General features: G+C 34.6%; 1 protein-coding gene across 2 annotated transcripts in view; it reads right to left on the reverse strand.

The window, feature by feature from the left end:
• The window catches only part of LOC145292130 (uncharacterized), a 25,504-nt gene extending 22,005 nt beyond the window's left edge, over positions 1 to 3,499 (reverse strand). Inside the window, exon 1 of one of the 2 annotated variants that reach the window (XM_080138236.1) lies at positions 3,161 to 3,297. In XM_080138236.1, coding sequence (XP_079994362.1) covers positions 3,161 to 3,242 — 82 coding nt within the window. In that variant the 5' untranslated portion in view covers positions 3,243 to 3,297. Of the gene's footprint in view, positions 1 to 3,160 lie in introns of both variants that reach the window. The other variant, XM_080138235.1, reaches the window with a different exon arrangement.
• Positions 3,500 to 22,935: the final 19,436 nt, after the last annotated feature.

Consider the following 22,935-nt stretch of genomic DNA (forward strand, 5'->3'; position numbering starts at 1 on the left):
ATAGAAACAAATAATTTTAGTTAAATAATTTCAGTGTCAAAATAAAAAAAAAAATAAAAAGTTCAATATTTTTAAAAATTTGGATGATCTTGCTTACGCAATATATTCGCGAATTACGTCCCTTGAATAAATTTCAAGTTATCTCCACTGAAGTATACTGTGAGAATACGAGTGAGAATGATGTTTTAATTGCCTTGAAATTACAAAATACAAACAGTTCAAAAATGGTATGCGTATCATTAATATTTAAATCTCTATCTCTATGATTATGTAAAAGTCACTGTGTGTGTGAGTTCCTTCCTCATAAGTTCCGAAACGGCTGAGCCTATCTTTTGCAAATTTTACACAAAGCTAATTCATGTTTCGGGCAGTGTTCTTAGATATGTTTTGTACAGAAATTCATCCGATAAGTATCGAAAATCGAAAAAACCCGATCATAAATATAGTATCTCTTCTCTTATAGAGAAAAAAAGTATTTTAAAGGGGAATATTTTACGTTACACTGTAGCATAAAATATTCGCCTGTAAAATTTCTTCTTTGTTATCTATAAGAGAAGAAAGACTATCTTTAAAATCTTCAAGCCTTAATATCAGCTGACGTGATATTGTAAAGAAACACAGACGGAATTTGATGAACAACATTATCATTATAGTTTATTTATATATATATATATATATATATATATATATATATATATATATATATATATTTTTTTTTTTTTTTTTTTTTTTTTTTTTTGGTTCACCGGGCAAATTATTCCTCGTAATATATAGTATTCAATTGAGGTTTGATTCTATAATAATGCATACGCAGGCTGCATAAATTAAATTATCATGTTTAAGCGTATTGTACAAGCAGGCAACGCCAGGCGTCCAGGTAGTTTGATATAAAATCCACTTTCAAAACTGCGAATTTAAAAGTATTATCTTTTTAGAAAATTCAAAATTTAAATTGTAATTTCCCACCTGCAAGATCTGTTACGACTAAAATGCTTCCCTGCTAAGTACAACTAGATTTTCTTCAAGCTCAACATTGACAGATACTTATTTAAAAAAACATGAGTTTATTATCAATGTCTGTGTTCCACAGTTTTCCTCATTTTTTTAGATGAATATTACATCAATCTCATGAACTTTTCGGCCTTGATGAGCGGTGGCTCAATAGTAGAAAACAGAAAATTAAAAAAAAAATAAAAGCGTTTTCACATTTTGGGGGTTGTTTTATTGTTGTTGCTGTTGTTATTGTTGTTGTTGTTGTTGTTGTTGTTGTTTTTTTTGGAGGGGGGTCGTGTTTTCCCAAATCTTGATGTCGGATAGAACGTGACGATAACCTACTACAGGCGTTCCAAAAGTAATGCCTCCTATTTTTTCTGCACGAATGAATGAGAAGGAACAGCAAATTGCATTGTTATTATGACTGAACTTATGCATCCTATGGCCTGAAAGTTTCATCTCTCGTTTCCAAATACTGACGATGTGAGACTCTAAGAAAGCAACTCCTGTCATAGACATGCGTCAGAAATAGCGATGCGTCATTGAATACCGACCAAAAGTGCATTCAGAATGGTGGTGACTATACAGAGAAATAAATTCTGGGGCAGAAAATGTCGCTTGTTTTAATGGTACCACTTCCGTTTTCGTAGATATTCAACTTTTAGTGTTGAATAAATAGGATGCATTACTTTTGGAATGGCCCCCATACAATTAACATTAAAAGAGTTCATCATGGCAAATTTGCTGAACATCAAGAACCTCTGCTTGTTTGAACAAATGATGACTGCATTTAATTTAAGGCACTAATCAATTGCACATTTCAACGCTTAGCGTCTATATGATGTTGTCGCTCTGTGTTTCCGGTTCTATAAATAGTTTTTCTATTATACTCTCTACTTGTAAAAGACAAGGTGTTGCTTGTTAAAAGTGTTACTTATTTTCTAAGGTAACAATGGAACATTTAACAAAATCCAAGCAAAATCAAAACAAGAATATAAATTACTAGCTGGGAAACCGGACGTTGCCCGGCATTGAATGATGATCAACGAATATTTTACACTTCTATATTTTTATTGTCATCGAAATCCGTGAAATCACCCGGGATGAAGCTTCGCATGCCTCCCTGCAGTAACTTAGTCTAAAATATGTTATTCTACATTGCACTTGAAAGAATCTTCTTTTTCTTTTATAAAAAATTATGTTATATAAACTTCTTTCCAGTTAACGAAAAAAAACATTAAGAAATTTATGTGCGTGGTTTGAATTTACAGACCACGTCATGCAAAAAAAAAAAAAAAAAAAAAAACACGTAAATTTTCAAGTCTTACAAAATTCTTTGCAGTTAATGAAAAAGAATTTAAAAAATTTACGTGTGGAGTTTGGACATATAGACCACGTCATCCAAAAAAAGAAAAAGGAAAAAAAATGCTGAAACAAAATTTAACAAAGACTGATACACTAAAGTTCTGTAAATTTTAAGGAAAATCTGTTCCGCTGTTTCGGAGCCTGTAAAAAACGAATTCACACGCACACACAGACAAAGTTGCATTTATATAATTGTAAAGATAATAATATTTACAATTAAATAAAATAGCACTCTTAATTCGAATTTATTATGAAAGTTACTGTTTTCTTAACAAAGAAGTGTTCGATGGGGGTTTACAATTTTTTTCGAAGAGGAATCAAGTGCTTCTATATTATACAAACGAAAAAACATTGAATTTCAATTGAAACAAATGGTACCTATGAAGATGGTGGTTTAAATCCTAACAAAGCAGGCCAAGGAATTAGTTGGCCAAAACGTGGCGAGACAATAATTATAGAACGCAGTATTTACTGAGGATACAGTTAAGAGACTTAGAATTCCTATTCCATCGGGGTTAATCACCTGAAGAAGGCCAGATAAAGATTACAATCCGCAAATAAATAAATAAATAAAAGGGTCCACTCTGTTGCATGTTTTTTTTTGTGGTTCCTTCCTTTTATTTTTATTTATTTATTTTGACTGAGGATAACCAGTCAAAATGATATCGCTTGCAATTTTGTAAAGATTGCATCGTAAAAATAAAAGTCGTTTCTAATATATATAAATAAAACAAAGGCATATTCAGATTCTTAATCACAAAAAGAAACTTATCGATTGTGAATTGGTAAAATCATCACTTACTTTTCCGAGTCAAAATGGCGTTGCTTATGTTCAATAGAACACAGAGAAACAGCGTAACTTTCAGCATTTTCTTTGGCAACATCTTGGATTGAAGTCAATAATGTTCAAGCAAGAAAACAAAGTAATAAAAGGAAAATCACATTTATGGGCAAATAAATTTGTTTATCTTTATCGTAATCGCTTATAATATGAGCTTTGCTGAAATAAAAAGGAGGGAAAAGAGGAAAAACGGATGTAAGACATTAATTAATGTCAGTAAATGACAATAACATGCCAGTCATTATTTTTACATTTGGAAAATAAGTGTAAACTTTATCAATACAAATAGTAGAGGCGCCTGTCTGATCGTGTCTATATGTTTCTGTAAACTTATTATTTTTAAACTATTAGACATTTTGTTTGAATTCACGTATTCAGAATGTTTAATTGTACTAAATAGTGTCCACGCCCCCTTGGTATCTTGCTCTCTATCTACTAGGAGACTATATATATATCAACATTTTCAAGCATTCATAAACTACATTGACGATGATACTTACGATCTTTAAAAGGTGGACCATTAAAAGATACATCTGCCTTACTTTTAAAAAAATGCTAGTTTTATTTTTGGTGTCTTTAAAAAAAAACACCCAATATTTTTTTGCTGATGAGGAGACTTTGCTTCAAAAAAACAAATGATAAAACTATTGTCCAAGACTTATTGTCTTTCTCAATAAAAAAAATCGTTTCCGAAACGATCGTACAATTTATTGATTTTGTTTGTGAGACCGACTTTTAATTTTAATTATAAAGTATCAATCATCTTATTCAATATATATATATATATATATATATATATATATATATATATATATATATATATATATATATATATATACATACATGTATACTCCAGTTTTTGTATATTTATAATTTATTTTCCATTATATATATATATATATATATATATATATATATATATATATATATATATATATATATATATATATATATCCTCGGCTTGGGATAGGTGTTAGTCTAGCGGCACTGATGAGTTGTGAAACAACGAAACAGATCTGTATGTCGATGACTAAAATATATTTTATAAAGCTCCCCTCTTGAGTTGAGCACTATCGTAAATAATCTCACTCGCCACTTAATTTAGCTGAAAAAAATGCGAAGCTCGCGGTTTGTTTACAAACAAACGTTTGAGCCCTCTACGAGCGGCGGACGGGTGTTTATTTAAATAGACATTCGGACAGATTAATTTGCGGCCACCGCTTCCGTAGTACGGGGGGTAGAACTGCCGACTGTAATCACGACGGCTCTAGGTTCGATCCTCGGCTTGGGATAGGTGTTAGTCTAGCGGCACTGATGAGTTGTGAAACAACGAAACAGATCTGTATGTCGATGACTAAAATATATTTTATAAATCTCCCCTCTTGAGTTGAGCACTATCGTAAATAATCTCACTCGCCACTTAATTTAGCTGAAAAAAATGCGAAGCTCGCGATTTGTTTACAAACAAACGTTTGAGCCCTCTACGAGCGGCGGACGGGTGTTTATTTAAATAGACATTCGGACAGATTAATTTGCGGCCACCGCTTCCGTAGTCAGGGGGTAGAACTGCCGACTGTCATCACGACGGCTCTAGGTTCGATCCTCGGCTTGGGATAGGTGTTAGTCTAGCGGCACTGATGAGTTGTGAAACAACGAAACAGATCTGTATGTCGATGACTAAAATATATTTTATAAATCTCCCCTCTTGAGTTGAGCACTATCGTAAATAATCTCACTCGCCACTTAATTTAGCTGAAAAAAATGCGAAGCTCGCGGTTTGTTTACAAACAAACGTTTGAGCCCTCTACGAGCGGCGGACGGGTGTTTATTTAAATAGACATTCGGACAGATTAATTTGCGGCCACCGCTTCCGTAGTCAGGGGGTAGAACTGCCGACTGTCATCACGACGGTTCTAGGTTCGATCCTCGGCTTGGGATAGGTGTTAGTCTTGCGGCACTGATGAGTTGTGAAACAACGAAACAGATCTGTATGTCGATGACTAAAATATATTTTATATATATATACATACATATGTATATGTGTGTATGTATCTGTGTATGTATGTTTGTATTTGGGACTAACTATGTACCTAACTAGGCCTTCTATCTCTCTCTTCCTTTTACATGCACGCGCGCGCACGGGCACGCACACGTGTAAAAAGAAGAAATCACAAATTTTAACCCATGCACGCGCATACACACACGCAACACACACATTCACCCTTACACACACGCGCGCGCGCACATATCAAAAAGAAAAAACTTATAAAAAATATTCACTAAATAGACTTAACACCCCCCACCCACTAAATGGACTTAACACTGACCGATTGAATTCTTAACCTGGCCCATCAAGTCTCATATTCGCATTTCTTTCCAAAGCACAGTTGTACTAACAGAACTAAACTGTTTTCCAGAAGGGAATAAAGTTTTTACTTAAAAACTATTTCCTAAAAAATATCTGAGAAGAGCTAAACAAGGCTCGAAACGCGTTATGAAAATATTTAAAAATATTAAAAAAAGGATAAAAGTTTTCAAAAATAAATACAATTTTTGCTGGCTACACTCTTGGAAAGTTTCTTTGAAACATTTAAATAAAAAAAAAAATCCTTTGTAGGAAAATTATTTTGTTAGGAAGTCGATTAGTTTCCCGCATCGCGGAATCGTTTTACTTACATAAACTAACAATATTATCAATGTACTTAAAAGGATCATTAGTTGTTCACCATGAAACACTGTTTCGGGGATTTGAAAACAAAACAATATATTAAATCACAGCTCCCCAGCAATGTTTATCAAACACCATATCCCTTAAAACACATAAGCAAAAATATTTTGGATACTGGATCTATTTTTTTCCTCCGGATTAATTAAGCTAACCAATTCATGTTATTTAAAAACTATTCTTTACCTGTGTCATCCGTCCCTGTACCCCAAAATTTATGTGCCTGTTATTTACAAACTACTGTTTTTACATATTGTTTGGTTGAATCCAGTCTACTACTTATCACCCCCTTTCTTTGTTATTAGTATTATTTTTATATATTTACATCCTTATTTACTCGTGCCATCTCTATAACTATTCATTCATGAGTCGCATTTACGTTTGGTGCGGATTGTGAACACACGTGACTTATTTTTCGCTATTCTTTCCGATCCAGGACAAGTTGGTTGATGGACGTCCAACTGTTGAGAGATGCCCAATCAAAAACATTTTCTCTCTACTTTCTCCTTGGCTTTTGTCTGCCTCTTTTGCCTTCTAACATATCCTCAAATCATAACTTTAACAGGACAGTGGTTGATCGTTTGACATGTCCAAAAAGTTTAAGAGTTTTACTTTTGATTATATCAAATAGAGGGGTTATGGAAATAGTTTGACGGAGGGTGGATATTTTGTTTTTTCGATTCACGCAACGTCCCGTAATGAAATGATTACGTGATTTTGAAACACCTTAATGCGATTGACTTGTTGTTTAGTCCATGTGATAAAATCAAGGCTATATAAAACTACTTTAACAGTTATCGGCACCTTTTTTTATTTTAGAATTGTGCTGTCTTTTTTTTCTGGAAAGCCACCTAACCCAACTCGATTCTGTGTTTCAATGTCGTCTCTTGATCACTGCAGAAAGTCAGTTTGTGCCCTATATAAATGAATTGGGTGACCTGCTTGATAAGTTTACTGTAAATAATTATGTTTAGTTTAAACTGTGATTTAGCTGTGAGCATACATTCTGTTTGTTTGTTTGTATTTTGTCTAGGTTTATTTCTACCCCATCTTCTTCACTGCAGTTAAATGGGCTGGTAAACAGCAAAACAAAATAAAATAAATACAATAAGCTAGAATTCGTCACTGTCAACTTTCTTTCTCAACTTCCAGCACGTGTTCTCCCAATCATCTCTGACAACAGGCATTTTATTAGAAAACTGACCGCATTCCATTTGCATACGTGTGCAGTGGAAGATGAGATCTTGTGAGATTCCTCGAGACTACACCTAATAAATCCATGGCTGCCATCTCTCTCTCTCTCTCTCTCTCTCTCTCTCTCTCTCTCTCTCTCTCTCTCTCTCTCTCTCAGATCCCATCTGAAGGTAAGTTGTATAACCGCACAATACACACACGCGCGAGCGCTTTCTTCTTTGATTATTATATTCAACTCTACATTTGCATTTCTTGCTAATACATTAACAAAAACTTGTGAGCTATGTCATCAGCGTATGAGAGGCTGGAAAAGATTTGTCCACCTATAGAAAAACCGCTTTGACAAGTCTCTTCTGTCTGAAGCATAACAGCAGCTAGTGAACACAGAACAACATTAATGAAAGCATATCTCCTTGCTTGACGCCCTTTTTTTATCTTTACGGAGCGGCTAAACCCAAAGTTAGTTTTTGTTGTGGAGACGCTTACTAATTAACATAGGCGGGTGAGTGAGATATATAAAGGTACCAATCACCAATACCGGGGGAGTCCGGCAACGACCGTCAAATAGGCAAGACGCTTATGCTGCCTCCAGTAAGACATGCAACACGCCACCTGCCGGAATATCTCCAACTGAAGTATATCTGAAGACATGTAAATATGTGAAACAAAAATGTAGTAGGCAAAACAAACAAACAAAAAAAATACAACTAAAAACAGACGGAACAAAAACTCGCTCCTCGCAGACACGTGGGTCGTAACAAGCACAATCTACTCGCCAGAATCACCTACACACAATCTGCAGAACGCTCTCTCTCTCTCTCTCTCTCTCTCTCTCTCTCTCTCTCTCTCTCTCTCTCTCTCTCTCTCTCTCTCTCTCTCTCCTTTCCAGTGTCCTGCCTTTATAGCGGCCGGGAACGACATATTTGCATAATCGCGCGAGAGCAGACGTGATTCAACGATAATTACATTGGGTAAACGCTAATAAAAGCCCATGGACCCCATCTTGGAACTCTCTCTTTTGCTCAGCCCAAAACAGACGTATCCGAGGTAAGCTCTCTATTTCTCATTTTGGTTACTGCTAATTCTTTTTTTCCTAATATATTATTGTATACCTTTACTTTCGTGTTCTTGTTAATTATTTGTGCAGACACAACAGTTTTTATAAAAGCCTGCGATCTGTCGTAAAGTGATTTAAGCAGATTGATGTAGTTTTTGTTGAGATGGATTTTGTCTAAAATTGCCTAAAGTTTGTCTAATTTGATACTATCGAAAGCTTTTATAAAATCGATAAAAATGATGTATAATGGTTTATAAATCTCGATTGATTTCTCAGTCATTACAATACCACATTCACTCTAGATGCTGTCCTACTTAAGATAAACCAAAAAAAAAATTTTTTTTAAGTGTTATTGAAATATTTACAGCTTTCATTGGTGAGGGAGTGGGGAATTAACAAAAAGCAACAAAAACTGGTTAGTAGAACCGTTCTAACCCTTTCTACATAATAGACTGTCCACTCTTTTTTTTCCGAAAACAAGCAGTTCAATCTCTAAGTAGGAGTGAGATCTAAGCGTGGGAGAAAAGAAAAAATGGTTTAAGTTAGAGAATGGATGGAGTCCTCCCAAAATAAGTGCGAATTGAGGATAAAATCAGAGACGAAAAGAAATAAAAATGGGGAATGGAAATCTTGGAGGTTACCAGAGAGGAGGAAAACTCATTCATTCTGCTAGATAAGAGAAAAACTTAAAACACTTACCTAAATGGCTGGGGTCCGACAGGACCGGAAACCCCGTGCGCCATGCTCAGACAAGGAACAAGCTTGCTACTCTTATCCACCGACTTTCAAACTCCAAATGTAATATTTTTCTATCACATCTGATATTGACCTTCGGCTAATGTTTGCGAAACGCTATCAGATCCTGATCAGCAAAAGATTCAATCTCTTGCTCTACTCTCAGGCGCGACAGCCACATCGCCATCCGCGCTACGGCAAAGATTGCGAGAAACACCATTCATCTCTTCTGTCCCACGGCGGATCGACGTTGTTGATAACATTTAGCAGGCAGGGATACTCGGAATCGATACAAAACCATCATCTCATTGACGTATCCCAGTGCCGTCGGAGTTCGGGGCATTCAAAGAAAGTGTGCTCGGTCGTTTCGTCTTCGAACGAACCATAGTGGGGACAATCGAATATCTCTACTATTCCGTCACTGTGTTGCATGGCACCAGGAGGCAATGAGTTCCGGGCTAGTCGCTAGATGAGCGAGAACTGTTGAGATTACTTAAATCTTGCGCCCAATTCCATTCGAATAAGATATTCTTCGGCCATTCCAGATGCCCACAGCGAATCATCAGTAGTCCCCTGACTAGTTCCCTGTAAAGTTACTTTTTGGAAAGCCGTAGAAGGTCACTGGACCAAAGAAGTTTCTTCAGTGCATCTCAACACTCTCTGAAGAACTGCGTGTCGCCCTTTAGCTAAGTGGTCGAGGATGAGGTCGGAAAAAACACTATCGATCGGGGGGTTCCACGCAGATTCTTCTGTCAAGTTTCGACTCAAGAAGGCCAGTCTGTCGGTGTTTCAGTGGCACGCCAAATCGGACCTATCTGCGAATCCAAAGCCACTTCCTTTCACAGAGAAGCGAGAACAAGAGGCTCTGGAGGGCCTTGAGGTTTGTCTCATGCAGGAAAAGTACAATCAATTGGTTGTAGATGAGAGGAAAGACGTAAATGGTGCACGCCTTCGCTCTAACCTTTTAAGGGAAGTTTCCTTCGAAGCTAAGAGTTAATCGACGCTTTGACTGTTGACTACCTCCGACCAATTCCTCTTAAGCTGGAGACTCTGTTCGACAATACTCCAATGATTTGAATCGGGCCATTTGTCCAACAGAAAAGCGCCGAAAGAATGCTGACACCGCTTCAGGTACCCAACCGCAGCTTGATTGACTTGTTGCGATTGATTTTGATTGATTTCTTGTGTACTTTTCCTCTTTTTACGAACGAACTATAGCCATTAGAAATCAAGAAATGTGATGTGTTTATAAAATGGAATGTATGCTGCTTTTTTATTTATTTATTTATGTATATATTTATTTTGTATTTTATGTTAAAAGACCAGACTGGATGATGAAATTGAATTTATTACTAAAACTCTTTGAAACAATGTTTATTCTTCAGACATTGTTACATCTACAATAAAAAAAATAATAAAGTTTCTAATTTTTATAAATAAAACGGCATATGTTGACAGATATCCTATTTACTTTCGGTACATTGGCTAGATAACATAAGGGAAAGATTTTCCAAGCAATGCAACGTTATTTTGCATGGGATATATGAGTTGACATTTCCCCTATATCCATATTGTCTTAAATTCGAAAAGATGCTCTTCCTCATCATTATAATAATTGTATTCATTATTTATTCAAATATAGTGGCTGTTCGCACTACATCGGTAAGACGTCGCAAAGATTGAACATCCGGATCAAACAACACATTTCAACAAAAACTCGACATGTAAATTATTTACCATCTTAGATGCTCTGAATAATAAATATGGTTCGTCCATTGGTGAGCATATTATAAATAACCCTTCGAGTGCGTCTAAATTCAGTGTCGATTATTCTCCATTTCGAGCAAGTCACACTCACTTTTCACTTAAGATTAATTCTTTAAGACCTTGTGTTTGTAAACAAAAAGAATTTTCTTAGGATTTAATGTACCTATTTACTATGCCTCCCCACGGGACAGAGTTAGACACCAGGGTCGTTTTTTAACGTGGAGAAAAGGTACAAAAATCTTAGGATTTAATGTAGTTTATATTTTATTTTCCTCTCTTTTTGTTTCCCTCGCTATATCCTTCATATTTCATATTTATAATCGTAATTCCCAGCTTCGATTTAGCTCTGTTGGGCGAGGTGCGAAACCGGTTAGTTAGCCCTTTCATTTTTTTTTTTATTGTTTTAATTTCATCGTGTTTAAAAATAAATTTAGTCTTTATATTTTACCCACACACGCGCGTGCGCGCGCACACACACACACGCACACACACACACACACACACACACACACACACACACATGTATCAAATATAAAGACTAAATTTATTTTTAAAACACGACGAGGTTATTGTTTTCCAGAATTGAATTTTCTCGTTTGAATTTCGGCAAAATTAAAAACAATATGGCTGATACTGGCCTCCTCATAGCTTCTTAATATAATTTGAGTTACTTAATTTAATAAAACATTACTTGATACATTTACGTAGTTTTTGGATTATGACATCTTCGTTCCGTAACGAGCACTACATCATAAGATTTTCCTGTATTTTTTAATCAAGTATAATTATAAATAATCACCATATTCTTTATTACTCAGAACATATAATATAATGCAACTGGATTATCTAGATATGACCAGTGCTGGATAGGAGAGCAGGAAAAGGTCTTATACCAGCAAATTTTTCCTATCGGTGGCCCTGTAGACATTCCTGGTACCACGACAGAAAGACTCGTATTTTGCTGAAAACATAAAATCAACGTTTTGGTAATTTTTCTAGTTTTATATGCTTAAAACACCTATTAATTGATGCGAAATTCACAAGGTGTTTCCATTATTTTGTCCAACCCCTGTGTGTGTGTGTGTGTGTGTGTGTGTGTGTGTGTGTGTGTGTGTGTGTGTGTGTGTGTGTGTGTGTGTGTGTGTGTTAGATAAGGAAATATAAGCGATGTATCTGTATACATTTAATGGATACAGGAAATAGTTAATGTATTAATGTTTAAAGTTTAGCACATAGTTTTTTTATGTTCGAAGCATGTCTCATAAATCGTCGACAGAATAATCCTGAAAAACTTTAAATAAATTACGTCAAAAGGATAATAATCATCAAAGATAATTATTCAAGCATCGAGTTTTAATTTAAAAGGAAATGGGGAGGAGGAGGAAATGGGGGTAGCGGTAAAAGATATCGACGAACGTTGCAACATTTACTTTTATTTTGAATTAGTATAGAAACTGTCTAATTGTTAGTGAATGTGAATTCAAATAAAGTAATAAATTTGGGCGTTGACTGGGAGACGAGGCCGGAAAGGGGAAGTGAATAGAGAAAAAGAGTGTTTTCTGTAAATGGACCAAAGAGATGTAAGGTTTGAAATATGCGTGCATTTATATAGTCACGAAAAAAATGTATGTTGATAATTATAAAGTCTTGGTGTTATTGAGCACTCTTGAAATAAAATCTGGCTTTTTTTTTCTTTCTTTCTTTTTTTTTTTTTTTTTTTTGTCATATTAACCCCAGACCTGCCATATGGCTACTATTGTGACCGCGTTTAGGGAAGATGTGCGAGCTGACAGTTTACATCGTTTTTCTTAAACGCATGTCCCAAAATGATTTTCAAAAGTTAACCGTATTTGTTACTGTTGCCATTCTTAGAATTATTGTTACTATCAGACTGCCCGGCGTTCCCTGATCGTAAAATACGCATAAATATTATATTTTAATTACTTCAGAGTTTTTATTTATTATAAACAGAAATACCGTAGGTATTAAACGTAGCGTAAAATTCCTTTTATTTTTTTAAATTATGCAAAAAACGAAAAGAAAATGAAATACGTGCATTCGAGTGTATGTTTTTTTCTACACAGTTAACTGCTTGTAAGTAAAAAAAAATACTGAGATCGAAGCCAAAACCCAAAGACAATGAGTTAAGTACGGTAACTGTTAGGCCAGCTTGACACAATCTTTAAAAAGTGTTTTCAAACTGACTTATTCTGAACATAAGTGTCGTGTGAACAATTCACGCATGCGCATTCGTGAAACAGTTGACAAACAAATAAAAATCCTATGCCCCCCCCCACGTACCAATTTTTCAATTTCGACTCCTTAACAGCTTTTTCCGGGTGAAAATAGATTAAAATAATTTCTACATGTTTGAGTACCTTATATACCAAATTTCAAGTGTAGATCAAAAATTTGTTGAGTATAAGATTGATACGTGTCCTGCATTCTCAACTTTATAGATATATTACATTATTACATTTGTTGTCAGAATATGATTTGTATTCTCTTGCTATTTTCCTCAAAATAAATGCATTCTCAACTTTATAGATATATTACATTATTACATTTGTTGTCAGAATATGATTTGTATTCTTTTGCTATTTTCCTCAAAATAAATGCATTCTACAATAAATGGATGATTTATCCGCGCGTTTTTTTTTTTTGTTTTTGTTTTTGTTTTTTGTTTTTGCAAAAACGGGCGGTATTTTTCTTTTTAGTATGACTAATCGAAAAGCGGGTTCTTATTCAAATTGACACTTATGGCTATAAACAACAAAAAAAAATAAATACTTTTAGCATGTACCTACTTGTCACAGAATGAAGATGGTGTATTCCAAAAATCACAAAAAATCGATCAAATAGTTTGTTGTTGTTGTTTTTATTTTCGATAAACAAATTTGTTGTGTTTTACCCATCAGTGAAGGCTGAAACCATTTTTTAATATTCTTCAGATTTTGTTTTCAACTTATATAAAATGACCTTTCTAAAAAATGTTTTCATAATTTGAGAATACATCTTATGATAATAAATTATTGTTTGATTTTAAATCTTGTATTTGTCTTGTCTGTCCGACATTATTAAAAAAAATGAAATGGAACTCTGTTGTCTACCCTTGATTTTACCATCACCGCTACTTTTTTCCTCCTTATAGACACGGAGTGAAATTTGATTTTCTTGAATAATAAAAAAAAAAACTACGTAATCAAATTACGTGATTTTTGGAATATTTCATATTCGTTCCGAGACTGATACATACATCATACAGACTTTTCTGTATTTTCTTTACTTTTAATTGCTGCCAGAAGTGTCGATCTGAATGAGCACCAAAAAGACCTTTAAAAAAAGGGGCACTGTTTGGCGTCATTGTTAGGAAAAAAAGTAGACAATTCCATTCAAGTCAAGTAGAGAATGACGCGTAGGAGAAACGGCGAGAAGCCTCAAGCACATAAACGCAAATTTTACCAACGAATTCTTGTAAGCAAAAATAAATAAATAAATAAATAAAAAGCCCTTTATTTTCATTTAATGAGAGGAGAATCTATCGCCATTTCTTCTCCATTCCAAAGTCAACTGGACTTATTAAGTACAATACTTTTTTAATGAAGATTAGAAAACGCAGTGTGGATGCGTTCTCGACAGCCTTGTGACTCTCTCTCTTTTCCTATTTCGTCCATCAATCCTTGTTTACAATGAGTGATGTTTCTGAAAAAGGGAGAAGAAAAAGCTATATGTTACGTTGTGGGTGGTATTTTTGAAGTACCAAATATGCGTATATGCCTCGTTGTTCTTATTTAGATGACGACTTATATATTATACTTGTTGTTGTTGTTATGTCCGTCTTAGTAGTGTCTTAGAGGTTCATGTTGTGTGATCATGTTGTAAGTTTTGTGAGATGTTATATATATATTCATTGTGAGTGTTCATATTGTCTTAGGATGTTCATGTTTGTAAGAGATAGCATATTGGCGACATAAACAGGTATATATAAAGAGAGAGACACAGCTCTGTATATATATAATAGACAGTGTACATGTTACTACAAGAGAACCAATTCAATGAGAGGAGATTTATGAATATCTTGATAGACCGAGAGTTTGGCATTTATACTTTTGACAGTTCTGTGAACGGGAGTGTTTCTATAACATTTATACTTTGACACATATACTTTCTAACACATATTTTTTAGATGATGATTTTATCAAGGTTCTTATAACATAAATTGTCAATACCTTTTCTGTTGAATAACAACACAACGACGCAGATACAAAAACACATGTTGACGTCCTTTATTTCATGACCGGTCTTGATTTCGCTCGAGGAATTCAAAGTTTCTTTACATGGCTTTTCTTCTCTAACCTTCGCTTCCAAGGTTGTGTCAGCAGCTGTCTCTCTCTCTCTCTCTCTCTCTCTCTCTCTCTCTCTCTCTCTCTCTCTCTCTCTCGGCTCTTCTCGGCTCTTCACTCTTTACTCCGACTGCATCTAAAACTCTACCTATATTGAGAACTCGTCACGTCATCGCATGATTAAACATGTGTTCATTGAGCACGTTGCCTGACATGCGTCACGTTGCCAAAACATGCCACACTGACATGACCCAACGAGTTCAGTAGCCTATTTTTCGAGTAACCTCTTTACAAAATATGTTTACAATTTCAATTGACGATTAAATTCCCTATTTTAATTTTCATTTTTATAGCAGAACAAATTTCATCATTACATTCCTTTTCCAATAAACAGATATCTAACTATTTTGTGTGAACTAAACAATTGCGATTCCACATTCCTTATTTTCAATAACATTCTGTATTTATTTTAACTTATGATTGGAATTCTCAATTTCAAATCTAGCTTCGCAAGTTCGAATCCTTGACTATCCTATTTCATATTTACTCACTTACAAGAACAGGCTTCTGTTATTGTAACATGTATACTAACACACATTATATATATATATATATATATATATATATATATATATATATATATATATATATATATATATATATATATATATATATATATATATATATAGTTTTGTGTTGATTTTTTAAATGATATTAAGGTTAACATCTCCGGAGATCCGATGGTTTTCTTAGAAAGTCGCCCATTTTTTATTTGGACGTATTTTTTATTTATTTGTTTATTACGTTTTAAAAACAGTAATTTACGCACACGGGTGTTTCGGGGCCCTACTCCTCTACAGCGTAGCTTGACTGTTGTTAGGATTCGAACCCCGGATCTTATGTATTTAAGTTCAGCGCCCTAATGCATTACGCTATGATGCCATAGAAAATTTACTGCTTAGTTTTTACCGTTTATCTGTTTACACAGGTTATTTGGTTAAAGACGAGGATTCGCCTTTTATTTGCAAAGTAAGCGAAAAATTGTATAAATTGTCTATGGTATCATAGTGTAATGGGTTAGGACGCTGGACTGAAATACATAACTCCGGGATTCGAATCCGAACAACAGTCAAGCTACACTGAAGAAAGGTAGAGCTCCGAAACACGCGTGTCCCTAGATTACTGTTTTTAAAAAATAATAAATAAATAAATAATACGTCCAAATAAAAAAATGGGCAACTTTCTAAGAAAAACACCGGATCTCCGAGGCGGAGACGTTAACCTTAATATCGTTTAAAAAATCAACAACAAAACTACATAAACAGACAAACGATAAAAACTAAGCAGTGAATTGTCTATGGCATCATAGCCTAATGGGCGCTGGCGCTGGACTGAAATGCACAAGGTCCGGGGTTCGAATCCTTATAACAGTCACGCTACGCTGAAGAGGAGTAGGGCTCCGAAACACGCGTGTCCGTAGATTACTGTTTTTAAAAAATAATATATATACATGTATATATATAATTAAGTCAGTCGGATTCTTCAATTAGACTTAACTAAATAGCATTGCATCTGACAAATCGAAATAATTGCCTGCTAGTGAAATATTTTATTTTTGTTTTTAAATATAAAAATAATTTCAGTCGTTTTCATCTATTATGTATTCTATTTTATCTGATAATTCTTTCAAAATTTTAAATGGAGTCTATGTTCGCCGGATACTTTTTTATTCATATCTATTATTGTATTTACATCCCTACTACATTTTATGAATAAATTTCAAATACTTGTTATATAAAAAAAAGCTTAATTATTCACACTTCTTTCCAAATGCTACGAATAGCAGAAAACGTATTCACATAAATAATGAACGTGGATTGCAAACATTTGCATTGATTGCGTGTTTCTATATACTTGTTGCAGAGTTATTATAGTCAGACAAATTTTATAACTTGAAATAATTCTTTGTTTCTCAATGTTCGTATGTTTGTATTTTTACTTTTGATCGCTCGAAATACGAAGATCTTTTTGGCAGTTTGGGATATATAAATACCCTTGATTAGATAATAAGGTTGTAGGATTACTCCACGGACCATTCATCTGTTAGGGGCTGAGTTTTGTCCCCTGGTGATGATTAAGTTCTAAGTCTTATGACCGTCAATAAAGACAAACAATAATGTAATAAGGTAAAACAAATTTTGAAGATCGTAACTCGCTCCTCTTAATTTATCTCTCAATCCTAGTTTAAAACAAGTAATTTTTTTTTTTTTTTTTGACAAAGGGAGAAAAAAAGAGCTGTATTCTAGGTCGGCAGAATTTTTGCGGGAGCAGTCGCATGAGATGTCGGAAATTTTCTATCCTTGTAACCATGTCACTAATAAGGGTGCTGAAAGTAAACGAAACAATGATAGAATGGTTAATTGTAGGTATAGACCGCTTCATACCCTCCAAAAGTTCCGGCAGAAACCTAACAATCAGCTATGGCTCTCTCAAGAATGTGCTACTTCCATTGTGCACAGAAATCACTATTTCGATTGCTTCCAGCGTAATAGATGTACTGAAACTAAAGCCGCCTTCAGGACTGCCATAAACCACTTTAGAATAGTTTCTAATGTTGCTAGACTGAGACTACATTGACAAACGCATTTTCGTCTATATTGTTCCCAACAAGAGACTGACCAGAACTCTCCATTCTCCCCTTGAACACGCGACGTCCTTTCTATCGTCATATCCTTTGAAACCTGCATTTCTAGCGCGTTTGTCTGGGGGGTAATTTTTTACCTCTACCTTAATTACGCTACTTGTAGCTGGTATATTCCCGTTTGCCACCAGATAAGCATGTCACGTACTACTGTGATCCTCGCCAAAATCCATACTGGTTAACTTCATTGCTACTTACTGGCGCATGGTCCCAACATATAATTTATTTTTGATAAAATAACATCATCCAATAAAAATCCAACAACTGTCTATTTCTCACTTCCCTAAGCCAGCAGATTTAAAAAATTAAATAGTGTCAATTCATTGTGTTTAACCAATGAAAGCAGAAGTAGTTTGCTTCCTTTTTAATCACGTAATTTGCTTATTACAGTACAGTCATTTCGTTTCTCATGGGGTGTCAGTTCGATCCTCACTAATAACTGAATGATTTTCACATTTGTTTAATTTTCGAACAACGCACCAAGCAAAAACAGAACCTTTTTATAGCGAAAATATGGCTCGTCAGGGCCACTTCCGTAGCTCAATCTGGATTTGAGATCATCATATCCGCCACAGTTCTAAGCAGAACTATTACGGCAAACAGTGTTTCAAAAGAATCGGTTTATTATCGAATAACTATTTCAGTGACCAACTTCAATTTACTGTTATAATGGGAAGTGACAGCGGTCAAGTGGTTAACCACACGAACTGATGACCTGGATATCACAAGTATGAATCCAGTTTATTCCGCAAAAATCACTTTCACTTATAATGTTGGCAACCTTCTCGTGGTCTCCTTCCTGCCGTAATCCTCGATGACTTTCTAGAATCAATTCTGACTAAACCTATGCCAACAATAGAATCTTTGGATTCTTACGAGGAGGAGATGGATGGAGGAGGAGCAGATGGATGGAGATGGAGGAGGAGGAGATGGATGGAGATGGATAAGGAGGAGATGAATGGAGGAGGAGGAGGAGGAGGAGGAGGAGGAGGAGGAGATGATGATGATGATGATGATGATGATGATGATGATGATGATGATGATGATGATGATGATGTAGTTCATCAATGCAATAAGAGAGCAACAAAATAACTAACAAGGTCATTTAATTGTTGAAATATGTAAATTCCGATCCGTGTGCGAAGAAAAAAAGACTATAAAAAGAGCGTGTGAACAGACCGGCGATCACGTTAGAGATATGAATGACGTTCGAGAGCACGTAACAAACGACGAGAAGTCAGAGAGAAGGGGCGCGAACACATCTTAATCGGGAAAATATCCAGAAAAAATGTTCTTGTTACGACGTAGACTGTACACACAGTGTGACTCCTGTGGGTAAAGTTACAGAATCATATTTCTTGAATAATAATAATAATAATAATAATAATAATAATAATAATAATAATAATAATAATAATAATAATAGGTATATGTGACATTCCGATTGTATGTCTTGTAATCACGTATACAGATAACCTTTCTGTGACAATAATCCTTATAAAATATGACCTTCATATATGCTTGAGAGCAATGTTGATTTTTACTGAGTTTCTGTATAATTTATTGTTGCCACATGTATACATGTAGTTATTGTAGACAGTTTTTTGTATAATTTATTGTTGCCACGTGTATACATGTAGTTATTGTAGACCGTTTTCTGTTCAATTTATTGTTGCCACATATATACATGTAGTTATTGTAGACCGTTTTCTGTATAATTTATTGTGGCCACATGTAACATGTAGTTATTATAGACAGTTTTCTGTATAATTTGTTGTTGCCACATGTATACATGTAGTTATTGTAGACGGTTTTCTGTATAATTTATTTTTGCCACATGTATACATGTAGTTATTGTAGACAGTTTTCTGTATAATTTATTGTTGCAACATGTATACATGTAGGTATTGTTGCAACATGTATACATGTAGTTATTGTAGAGTTTTCTGTATAATTTATTGTTGCCACATGTAACATGTAGTTATTGTAGACAGTTTTCTGTATAATTTATTGTTGCAACATGTATACATGTAGTTATTGTTGCCACATGTATACATGTAGTTATTGTAGAGTTTTCTGTATAATTTATTGTTGCCACATGTATACATGTAGTTATTGTAGACAGTTTTCTGTATAATTTATTGTCGCCACATGTATACATGTAGTTATTATAGACAGTTTTCTGTATAATTTATTGTGGCCACATGTAGACATGTAGTTATTATAGACAGTTTTCTGTATAATTTATTGTTGCCACATGTACCATGTAATTACTGTAGACCGTTTTCTGTATAATTTATTGTTACCACATGTATACATGTAGTTATTGTAGACAGTTTTCTGTATAATTTATTGTTGCCACATGTATACATGTCGGTATTGTTGCAACATGTATACATGTAGTTATTGTAGAGTTTTTGTATAATTTATTGTTTCCACATGTATACATGTAGTTATTGTAGACAGTTTTCTGTATAATTTATTGTTGACACATGTATACATGTAGTTATTGTAGACAGTTTTCTGTATAATTTATTGTTGCCACATCTATACATGTAGTTATTGTAGACCGTTTTCTGTATAATTTATTGTTGCCACGTGTATAGATGTAGTTATTGTAGACAGTTTTCTGTATAATTTATTGTTGCCACGTGTATACATGTAGTTATTATAGACCGTTTTCTGTATAATTTATTGTTGCCACATCTATACATGTAGTTATTGTAGACCGTTTTCTGTATAATTTATTGTTGCCACGTGTATAGATGTAGTTATTGTAGACAGTTTTCTGTATAATTTATTGTTGCCACGTGTATACATGTAGTTATTATAGACCGTTTTCTGTATAATTTATTGTTGCCACATCTATACATGTAGTTATTGTAGACCGTTTTCTGTATAATTTATTGTTGCCACATGTAAACATGTAGTTATTGTAGACAGTTTTCTGTATAATTTATTTTTGCCACATGTATACATGTAGTTATTTAAAACAGTTTTCTGTATAATTTGTTGTTGCCACATGTAACATGTAGTTATTGTAGACAGTTTTCTGTATAATTTATTGTGGCCACATGTATACATGTAGTTATTCTAGACATTTTCTGTATTATTTATTGTTGCCACATGTAGACATGTAGTTATTGTAGACAGTTTTCTTTGTAATTTATTCTTGCGACATGTATACATGTAGTTATTGTAGACGGTTTTCTGTATAATTTATTCTTGCCACATGTATACATGTAGTTATTGTTGCAACATGTATACATGTAGTTATTGTTGCCACATGTATACATGTAGTTATTGTAGACAGTTTTCTGTATAATTTATTAATGTCACATGTATACATGTAGTTATTGTCGCCTGTATAATGTAGTTATTGTTGCAACATGTATACATGTAGTTATTGTAGATAGTGTTCTGTATAATTTACTGTTGCCACATGTTTACATGTAGTTATTGTTCCAACATGTATACATGTAGTTATTGTTGCAATTCTACTGATAGAACGGTCAAACTCCAAAGGGGTTCAAATGCCCCAAAACATAATGATAATGCTGGTTACCAGCACAAGTTTTGCAAATTATGCAAACTAGCAGACCACGCCGTAAGGGACTGCACCAAGTATACTTCTTATGATTCAAGGGTTTCGCGAGCTAAAGCGCTCAAATTATGTATTAGATGTCTGTGGGACCATTTGGAACAGGAATGCAAAGGGAAGAAGGGATTTCGTTACCCCTGTAGTACTGTCGGATTGAAAACTCACTTTTCAACAATGTGCCCCAAAACCTCCAAATCCTTTGTCGGAAAGACTTCCCTTACTGATGGCGAAAACTGCCTATTCCCAGTAATCAGAGTGTATTTGAAGGTACCCCAGTTGGTTTTCATTGTATTTTGGACACTGGGAGCCAAAAATCCTTCTTTTCTCAAGGTATTTTGCAGTAACTGGGAGCTAGGGAAGAATTGGTACCTAGGCCAGTTAACATGCCTGTGAATACGATTATTGGTACAAGACCTATGAACCTCCTGGAGCTTAATGTCTCCATCAAATTAGGTAATCAGAAACCTTTTCCTTTTGCTGCCCTATTCTCGGACAGCCTTAACTTGAGATTTCAAGTAGACATGTTCGACGAAATCACGTCCAATATAACGGAAGCTGGCTTTCGTCTCTGCCATGGATACAGAGATCTAAATGGTAAGGAGCTACATGGCCTTGTCGGACTAGATTTAATTCAACACATACAAAATTTCTGTATGGTTGAATGTATTAATGGCACTGTGTGGAAGATGTCCAATAGAATTATTCCTTTCGGAGATGGGCGAAATTTTTGAAGCTTGAAATAATTAAAACTCACAATGAGTTGCCTCCCTTTGAGCAAGTTTGCAATTAGTTACCTGCTTGTTCCACATATTTGGTGGATAGTGTGTTGAATCCTATCCTGTCGTATTCGGACTCCTTGGGCCTTTTTTTTAAGTGTCTTCCATTAAACGCGGTATAGAGCAATTTCTTTCCTTGGATTCCGTAGGTATCGACGAGAAGGCTAAACTTTCTTAATATGATGAAGCAAAGATAGAGGATTTTAAGAAAACCGTCTTGCTAAAAGATGGAAATTATTATGTTGATTTACCGTGGGACTACGATAAGTTGGCTCAGGTAGATCCCAATTATGTACCTTCTCTGAGAATTATGCAGAGAGTGGCAGAGATTGTATGATAAATATCTACAAGTGTTCGATGACTATGAAAAATTGGGCATCGTCGAACCTTTCTCTGTTACTCTTAGTGAGTACATCAAATATTGTTGGATTCCTCACAGACTCGTTTTTAAAGAGGGTTTTGGAGTTACCACTAAAATCCGCAAAGTCTTTAATTGTTCCTTAAAAAAGAAGGGCGAGTTTCTATTAATGATGCAGCTTATGCTGGCGTGAATTTAACGGCGCAGCTGCTTGACTTGTTATTGGTCTTTAGAAAAAATAATTATGTCCTCTTGGGAGACCTCCACAAAGCATTCTTGCAAATTCGCCTGCGCACTGAGCAGAACAAAAACAGATTTCGTTTTTTCCTCAAAATTAAGGAGAAATTGTGTACATATAGGTACAATTCTATTATTTTCGGCTTCAATGCCAGCCCCTTCATCTTGAATTACATTCTCAAGCTTCATGCTGAGAGATATGACTCTCATGAATATTCATCTATAATGACATCCAACTTTTA

The sequence above is a fragment of the Euprymna scolopes genome, chromosome 13, assembly GCF_053919585.1.
Source record: "Euprymna scolopes isolate OS-2025 chromosome 13, ASM5391958v1, whole genome shotgun sequence".
In the NCBI taxonomy this organism is placed as follows: Eukaryota; Metazoa; Mollusca; class Cephalopoda; order Sepiida; family Sepiolidae; genus Euprymna; species Euprymna scolopes.